This window comes from Amia ocellicauda, chromosome 1 (genome assembly GCF_036373705.1).
Source record: "Amia ocellicauda isolate fAmiCal2 chromosome 1, fAmiCal2.hap1, whole genome shotgun sequence".
In the NCBI taxonomy this organism is placed as follows: Eukaryota; Metazoa; Chordata; class Actinopteri; order Amiiformes; family Amiidae; genus Amia; species Amia ocellicauda.
The window spans coordinates 61,068,063-61,076,651 of record NC_089850.1 but is presented as its reverse complement, the minus strand read 5'-3'; the positions used below and the strand labels follow the sequence as shown (position 1 = coordinate 61,076,651).

At 44.3% G+C, this 8,589-nt stretch overlaps 2 protein-coding genes across 3 annotated transcripts; one reads left to right on the top strand and one right to left on the bottom strand.

Annotated features, from left to right (window-relative positions):
- The first annotated feature begins 381 nt into the window (after positions 1-381).
- rbp5 (retinol binding protein 1a, cellular) lies at positions 382-3,650 on the top strand. Its single transcript, XM_066712325.1, has 5 exons — positions 382-606; positions 860-945; positions 2,028-2,206; positions 2,798-2,899; positions 3,182-3,650. The coding sequence occupies exons 2-5, from the start codon at positions 873-875 to the stop codon at positions 3,233-3,235; spliced, it is 408 nt and encodes a 135-aa protein (XP_066568422.1). The 5' UTR covers positions 382-606; positions 860-872; the 3' UTR covers positions 3,236-3,650.
- A 101-nt stretch (positions 3,651-3,751) lies between these two features.
- Positions 3,752-8,558, bottom strand: LOC136756178 (tumor necrosis factor receptor superfamily member 5). 2 transcript variants are annotated; one of them, XM_066712303.1, is made up of 8 exons: positions 7,425-8,558; positions 6,615-6,740; positions 5,994-6,140; positions 5,569-5,656; positions 5,261-5,340; positions 5,034-5,153; positions 4,738-4,938; positions 3,752-4,220 (listed from the first exon to the last, which is right to left on the bottom strand). In XM_066712303.1, exons 1-8 carry the CDS (start codon positions 7,486-7,488, stop codon positions 4,021-4,023), a joined length of 1,026 nt encoding a protein of 341 aa, XP_066568400.1. In that variant the 5' UTR covers positions 7,489-8,558; the 3' UTR covers positions 3,752-4,020. The 2 variants fall into 2 exon arrangements, with proteins under 2 accessions (XP_066568400.1, XP_066568401.1); XM_066712304.1 differs by lacking the exon at positions 6,615-6,740.
- Between the last annotated feature and the right edge of the window lie 31 nt (positions 8,559-8,589).

Sequence of the window (8,589 nt, the reverse complement as noted above, 5' to 3'; positions counted from 1 at the left end):
ACACTGAGAGGCAAACAGCACTGGGTCCATGACACGATGGTGTATACATGAATTCTATGCAAAATGTCAAATAGACATAAAAAATGCATGAGTCCTGTATTTATTGTTCTCATTTCCCTGTTTTTGAGCACTGGACCAGTCTGTCAATGCATTGGTAACACTCATGTCAATTTGTCATGCCATACAATCTTTTTTTAATTGAGCTAAATTAAACTGAGAGGGAGAGAGACTGGGGACTTTCAACTATCTAACTATCAGTGCAGTGTCCATGTCTCTCTCTCTCTCTCGTTATCGCTGTTAATTAAACAACAGAGTCCTATAGAAACTCAATGACCCGGATCCCAGGGAGAGAAGGGAGGGGGGACGACACGTATTGATGTGAATGAACTGTTTTCCTCCTCCAAACCCTCCTCCTCTTCCCCCTTCTTTTCTGAAAAGGAGATAAACGAGTAATTTGTTCCCGAAGAAAGGACGACCGGGGAAGGAGAGAGAGGAGATTTTACAGGAGAGCAGGAGCATAAAAACCTTGCTTGCTCAAAAGAAATAAGAAAACGGAATATTTTAGCAACGGAGAGAGTGAGAAAGCAAGCAAGCAAGCGTGGAATCGTAAGACAAGAGTTTGTTGGAGGAAAAGTCTTTTGTGCGGAATCGAGTTTCTAACCCTCCCAAACGTCTCCTAGAGGGATATATAGAGAAACAAAACATCTCAGCATAACGAAACTAGACAAGAGAGAGAGAGAGAGAGAGAGGGGGGAGGGGGAGTGTGTGTGTCTGTAAGGATTTTCTTTAGATAGTGTCGGTAAAACTTTTTAAAAATATATAAAACGACAGAGTTCGTGGAATTTTCTTTCTCGAACAGACAGACGGACAGGATGCCGCCCAATCTGACGGGGTTGTATCAGATGGTGTCTCAGGACAACATGGACGAATACCTCGCCGCGCTGGGTAACACTCACCGCTCCGTACTGAACACTGCAAGCCGAGAAATACACACTGAGTACTGCGCATTGCACACACACTGCACACTGAATACCCTGTATTGAACACAGCACACTGCACATTGAATACTGGGCACTGGGTATCCAGTCAGTCAGTGTTAATGTACTGTAGTGTCCAGTCAGTCAGTGTTAATGTACTGTAGTGTCCAGTCAGTCAGTGTTAATGTACTGTAGTATCCAGTCAGTCAGTCAGTGTTAATGTGCTGTAGTGTCCAGTCAGTCAGTGTTAATGTACTGTAGTGTCCAGTCAGTCAGTGTTAATGTGCTGTAGTGTCCAGTCAGTCAGTGTTAATGTACTGTAGTGTCCAGTCAGTCAGTCAGTGTTAATGTACTGTAGTGTCCAGTCAGTCAGTCAGTGCTAATGTACTATAGTGTCCAGTCAGTCAGTGTTAATGTGCTGAAGTGTCCAGTCAGTCAGTCAGTGTTAATGTGCTGTAGTGTCCAGTCAGTCAGTGTTAATGTGCTGTAGTGTCCAGTCAGTCAGTCAGTGTTAATGTGCTGTAGTGTCCAGTCAGTCAGTGTTAATGTGCTCTAGTGTCCAGTCAGTCAGTGTTAATGTGCTGTAGTGTCCAGTCAGTCAGTGTTAATGTACTGTAGTGTCCAGTCAGTGTTAATGTGCTGTAGTGTCCAGTCAGTCAGTGTTAATGTGCTGTAGTGTCCAGTCAGTGTTAATGTGCTGTAGTGTCCAGTCAGTCAGTCAGTGTTAATGTGCTGTAGTGTCCAGTCAGTCAGTGTTAATGTGCTCTAGTGTCCAGTCAGTCAGTGTTAATGTGCTGTAGTGTCCAGTCAGTCAGTGTTAATGTACTGTAGTGTCCAGTCAGTGTTAATGTGCTGTAGTGTCCAATCAGTCAGTCAGTGTTAATGTGCTGTAGTGTCCAGTCAGTCAGTGTTAATGTGATGTAGTGTCCAGTCAGTCCATTTTAATTTACTGTAGTGTTTCTTTATAGTAACACCTCTCCCTCTGCATCTTCCTCTCCATCCCCCTGCTTCCCCCTTCCCCTCTCCATCTTTCTCAATTTTTATCGGTAGATATTAACTTTGCTCTTAGGAAGATAGTCTGTCTCCTTCACCCTGACAAGGAGATCCTTCAGGAGGGAGATCACATGATCATTCGCACCCTCACCACCTTTCGGAACTTTCTCATGGACTTCACCCTTGGGCAGGAGTTCACCGAGGACCTGGGACCCGTGGATGGCCGTGTCTGCCAGGTCAGGGGTCAGGGGTCAGAGAGGGTCAGAGGAAGCGGACGGCTAGGGTTAGAGTTAGAATCAGAACTGATACACTGACTGACTGGACACTACAGCACATTAACACTGACTGACTGACTGGACACTACAGCACATTAACACTGACTGACTGACTGGACACTACAGTACATTAACACTGACTGACTGACTGGACACTACAGCACATTAACACTAACTGACTGGACACTACAGCACATTAACACTGACTGACTGACTGGACACTACAGCACATTAACACTGACTGACTGGACACTACAGCACATTAACACTGACTGACTGACTGGACACTACAGCACTTTAACATTGACTGACTGACTGGACACTACAGTACATTAACACTGACTGACTGGACACTACAGGACATTAACACTGACTGACTGACTGGACACTACAGTACATTAACACTGACTGGACACTACAGCACATTAACACTGACTGACTGGACACTACAGCACATTAACACTGACTGACTGGACACTACAGCACATTATCACTGACTGTCTGACAGGACACTACAGTACATTAACACTGACTGACTGTCACTGTCCACAGACCACAGTCAGCTGGGAGGGGGATAAACTCATCTGTGTTCAGAGAGGAGAGAAGGAAAACAGAGGCTGGACACACTGGCTAGAGGGAGAACTGCTACACCTGGTGAGAGTGGGAGGGGGAGGGGGAGGGGGAGGGGAGGGGAGGGGAGGGGAAGGGAAGGAGAGGGGGGGAGAGAGAGGAAGTCGAGAGAGGTTTAGAGATGGAGGGGGAGGGGGGAGAGAGAGAGAGAGAGAGAGAGAGAGAGGGAGGTTGACAGAGAATGTGTGTCATGAAGAATTGGTTTCCAAGTCTGTTTGTGTAGAATGTGTGTAAACTGTGTATTTGTTTTAATCTGTATCCATGTCACTGTCTCACTCTCTCTTTCTCCCTCTCCCCCTCTTTCAGGAGATGAGAGTGCAGGATGTTGTCTGCAAGCAAGTCTTCAAGAAAGTGAAATGAGAAAGAGGGGGGGGAGAGATAGAGAGAGGGATAAGAGTGCCTTACCCACAGTATAGTTAGACTTGTCCATCCTGTTTAATATTGTCCAGTACAGACCAATATAGACCAGAACAGAACAGCTGAATATCATCCAATATACACTAGTACAGTCCATTCTAATACAGGACAGATCAGTCCAGTCCAGTTTAATTCTGTTCACTACAGTCTAGTGTAGTGATGTTTAGCCAGGACTGTTACACGGTGCAGTATTAACAGTTCAGTCTATTGATTTTAATGGAGGCTGATATACTTTTTTATAATCCATCACATTGTGTTGTGTATGTTGTAATCTTTTTCTATTGTTCATTGTCTGACCACAGCTGCACTGTGTAAATATATTACAAATAAATAGAATGTAGTACTGTTGATATCCTAACTGCAAAATCATCTCTTTGTAATGCCCAGTGTGAGGGAGCATGTCAGTCAGTCAGTGTGGTGCGTGTGAGTCTCAATCAGTTTCACTGTTTCTCTAATAATTACATTTATTACTAGAAGACTCCCATGAAATTAGGCAAATCAATATTATTTATATAAAATAAAATAGTTTATATTTGTTCACAGATCTCTCTCTCGCTCTCTCTCTCACACACACACACACACACACACACACACAAACCCTAACTCTCTTCAATTCACTACAATGAAAAAAATGAACCAATTAAAAAATTACAATTACAATAGTCCTCTAGCTCAGCAACTCTACTTTCACATGGAGAAAGCATGGCAGAGTAAGAGCTGCTGGTCTGTCAGCACGGGTCAGTCCATTCATCCTCCTGGGGCTCGGAGTGGAGGGCAGAGCCAGTGGGGTAATTTGTTGGCAGGCCTAAGCGCTCGCAGGTGCGCAGGGTCAGCAGGGTCGCACCGTCAGCCTCCAGGTCACAGGTCTCCAAGGGGTAGAAGGTCACCGAGGGATCGCAGGTCTCGGTCGGAGAGCTGGGAGGCTGAACTAGAGTGAGAGTAATCATGATATAGTGATATTGATAAAAATGATGGTGGTGATAATAGTGATAATAATAATATTTTTTTAATTTATGAGACTTACGGTAACAACACAGTCATAATAATAATTATCAGGATATTTAATGGGGATGGTTAGATGATGATTTTAATAAGAGGGACTGTCATTAGGGGTATTTAACCACACATGTTTTACAATGGGGTATTAGTTGTGTATTTTATCAAGGGGGTATTTGATATTGGATATCAGTGGTATTTAAGAGTTGGGTATAAGAGTAATATTCATAATGGAGTATTTAATCATGGTATTTAACAGGGGGGTTTATAAAGGAATATTAAGCAAGGGGTATTTGATAAGGGGTATTTGACAGGATATTTAATAGGGGTACTTTATAAAGGAAGAGTGGTATTCAATAGTGGGGTATTAAATAGTGAGTTATGGAGAGTATTAAACAGTGGGGCTTTCATCAGTAGTATTTATCGGGTATTGAACAGGGAGCAGTTACCAGCATCATGCCGTAGGAAGTTTGAGAATAGGGTGGTGGGGCTGTGTGAAGACATCACTGGTAACTTCTGATCTGATAGTGAGGGGAGTCTGGGGACACCTGAAACTGCAACACCAGCTTCTCCACATCTGTACACCGAGAGAGAAGGCATAGAAGCGGGGAAGGGGGGGGAGGGGCAGTGTGGCACCAGATTCTGGACACCTACACCAAGAGATGGGGAAGAGGAACACTGTCACACCACCTCCACTACACATTCACAGACAGTGGGAGAGAGAGAGAGAGAAAGAGAGACAGACCTTTGTATTGCAATTGTTGGTGTTTCATCTTCCGGTAAACAAAACCAAGTAGGATGAAGATAATGACAGTAAACAGAGCAAACCCCACCCACAGGCCTGCTGGTAACAACCAATCACAGCCTGAGGAAGAGAGAGAGGTGGAGTTAAGCAATACAATACAAAGTTAATACACTGACTGGCTGACTGACTGACACACTGACTAACTGAATTGTAAGATGGGATGTTACCAGTCGGTGTCTTTGGGATACAGACAGAATCTGAAATATTGGTTCCAGGTATTTTCAACATCTGTCCCAGAGCTGTACAGCTGAGAAAGAGAGAAAGAGAGAGAGAGAGAGAGAGTGAGAGTTAAAATAGACCCTAGAGACACTTCTGAAACAGAGAGATCAACACAGACATTTTGAGAGTGAGACAGGCAGACACTCACTTGGTGTGTGAGAGACAGACATTTGGTGTGTGAAAGACAGACAGATAGAAAGACACAAACAGACAGACAGACAGATACACAAACACAAACAGACAGGCAGACACTCACTTGCTGTGTGAGAGGCAGGGGCTTTGGGAGTCTGTCAGGTTGTTGTAGGTACCTTCCTTACAGGCCTCACAGATTACATCCCCAGTACCTGTAATAACAATAACAACAAATACATACATAACATACTACTACTACTACTACTACTACTACTACTACTACTACTACTACTACTACTACTACTACTACTACTACTAATAATAATAATAACAATACAAATGTAATGTTATTATCAATCTTCATCATATGTAGAACAAGAGTGCTCTCTAGCGTTAGAATCAGGTAATCGTCCAAATAAACTCTCTCCAGCTCCTCCCTTCCCCCCCCCTCTCTCTCTCTCCCTCTCTCTCTCTCTCTCTCTCTCTCTCTCTCTCTCTTTTCACTTCCTCCTCTGATTCTCTCTATTTGTCTCCCTCCCTCTCTCTCACCCTGCTTTGTGGCTCCTTCTCCAGGCAGGCAGACAGACAATGGGAGGCAGTGCTCACAGGCAGGGTCAGAGCAGTAAAACCCAGAGGTGCAGCGGCACTGAGCATCACTGTCTGGGGAGCAGGGGGACACTGTGACATGGTGACTGTCTGAGAGAGGGGAGAGATATGGGAGGGAGAAGGAGAGGAAATAGGTTGAGAGGGTAGGGAGAAAACAGAGATGAATGCACTACAGCACATTAACATTGACTGACTGACTGGACACACAGTACATTAACACTGACTGACTGACTGGACACTACAGTACATTAACACTGACTGACTGACTGGACACTACAGCACATTAACACTGACTGACTGACTGGACACTACAGCACATTAACACCGACTGACTGACTGGACACTACAGTACATTAACACTGACTGCCTGGACACTACAGCACATTAACACTGACTGACTGGACACTACAGCACATTAACACCGACTGACTGACTGGACACTACAGTACATTAACACTGACATAGAGAGAGAGAGATTGTACAGCACAGAAAATAAGATAGATCTGAATGACAGAGGGAGACACAGGAAAAGGGAGGGATGTAGGGAGTTTTGAGGGACCTCACTTGAGTCACAGTGCTTGCAGCTGCGACAGCTGTACAGAAAGTTGACACTGTCCATGAACTCTCCGTCCTGGCATTGGACACAGTGTGTTGACACTGACCCTTCACATGGCATTTTCACATAATAACCTAAGAGAGAGTGTGGGTGAGGGTGAGTAAACACTGACTGACTGGACACTACAGCACATTAACACTGACTGACTGACTGGACACTACAGCACATTAACACTGACTGACTGGACACTACAGCACATTAACACTGACTAACTGACTGGACACTACAGTACATTAACACTGACTAACTGACTGGACACTACAGCACATTAACACTGACTAACTGACTGGACACTACAGCACATTAACACTGACTGACTGACTGGACACTTCAGCATATTAACACTGACTGACTGGACACTACAGTACATTAACACTGACTAACTGACTGGACACTACAGCACATTAACACTGACTGACTGGACACTACAGTACATTAACACTGACTAACTGACTGGACACTACAGCACATTAACACTGACTGACTGGACACTACAGCACATTAACACTGACTGACTGGACACTACAGCACATTAACATTGACTGGACATTTCAGTGAATTTAATGTTAAGTGTTGCAGACAGAAACACACAGGCAAATGCAGACAAAGCAATAAAGACAGACACATACAGATAGACAGATAGACACAACACACACACAACACACACATACTCACTGTATACACACGCTCAGACACACACACACACACACACACACACACACACACACACACACACACACTCACAGAGTCACTCATACCTTTTGAACATTTTCTACAGCATCTTCCAGCATATTGATAGTTCCCTGAAGGACAGGTCTCCATAGTGCAGTGTGTGTGTGTATGTTTATCTCTGTGTATGTCTGTTGATGTGTGTGTGTTTGAGTGTTTATGTGCATAAGCACTGTGTTTCTGTGTGTCTGTATCTGTGTTTGCACACTGTCTGTCTTTCCCTGTCTCCCTGACTGTGTATCAAGCCTTATCAGATTCAAAATCTCTCTCTTTCTCTGTCTTTCTCACCCCCAGTTTGTGTGTGTGTCTCTCTCTCATACTCCATTGTGACTCTCTCGTAGCTGTAATGGAAACTGCCCACCCCCTCAACGACTTCCTTTTCACTCCCCACCTTTCCTCTAAACCCTTGCACTAGCTTCCTCTACACAGAGTGCATGTCTCTATTACTCAACATGTCTCGTAAATACAGTGATAAACCACACAGCAATGTTCCCTTCCAAATCTCTTTGTTTCTCTCTCTTTTTTTTCGCTCCCCATCTGTTAATGTGCTGTAGTGTCCAGTCAGTCAGTCAGTCAGTCCGTGTTAATGTGCTGTAGTGTCCAGTCAGTCAGTCCGTGTTAATGTGCTGTAGTGTCCAGTCAGTCAGTCAGTGTTAATGGACTGTAGTGTCCAGTCAGTCAGTGTTAATGTACTGTAGTGTCCAGTCAGTCAGTGTTAATGTACTGTAGTGTCCAGTCAGTCAGTGTTAATGTGCTGTAGTGTCCAGTCAGTCAGTCAGTGTTAATGTGCTGTAGTGTCCAGTCAGTCAGTGTTAATGTGCTGTAGTGTCCAGTCAGTCAGTCAGTGTTAATGTGCTGTAGTGTCCAGTCAGTCAGTGTTAATGTGCTGTAGTGTCCAGTCAGTCAGTCAGTGTTAATGTGCTGTAGTGTCCAGTCAGTCAGTCAGTGTTAATGTGCTGTAGTGTCCAGTCAGTCAGTCAGTGTTAATGTGCTGTAGTGTCCAGTCAGTCAGTGTTAATGTGCTGTAGTGTCCAGTCAGTCAGTCAGTGTTAATGTGCTGTAGTGTCCAGTCAGTCAGTCAGTTAATGTTAATGTGCTGTAGTGTCCAGTCAGTCAGTCAATATTAATGTCCTTTAGTGTCCAGTTAATCCCCCCCCCCCATCATGTTCCCTACAAACAAACAATCAAAGTTGA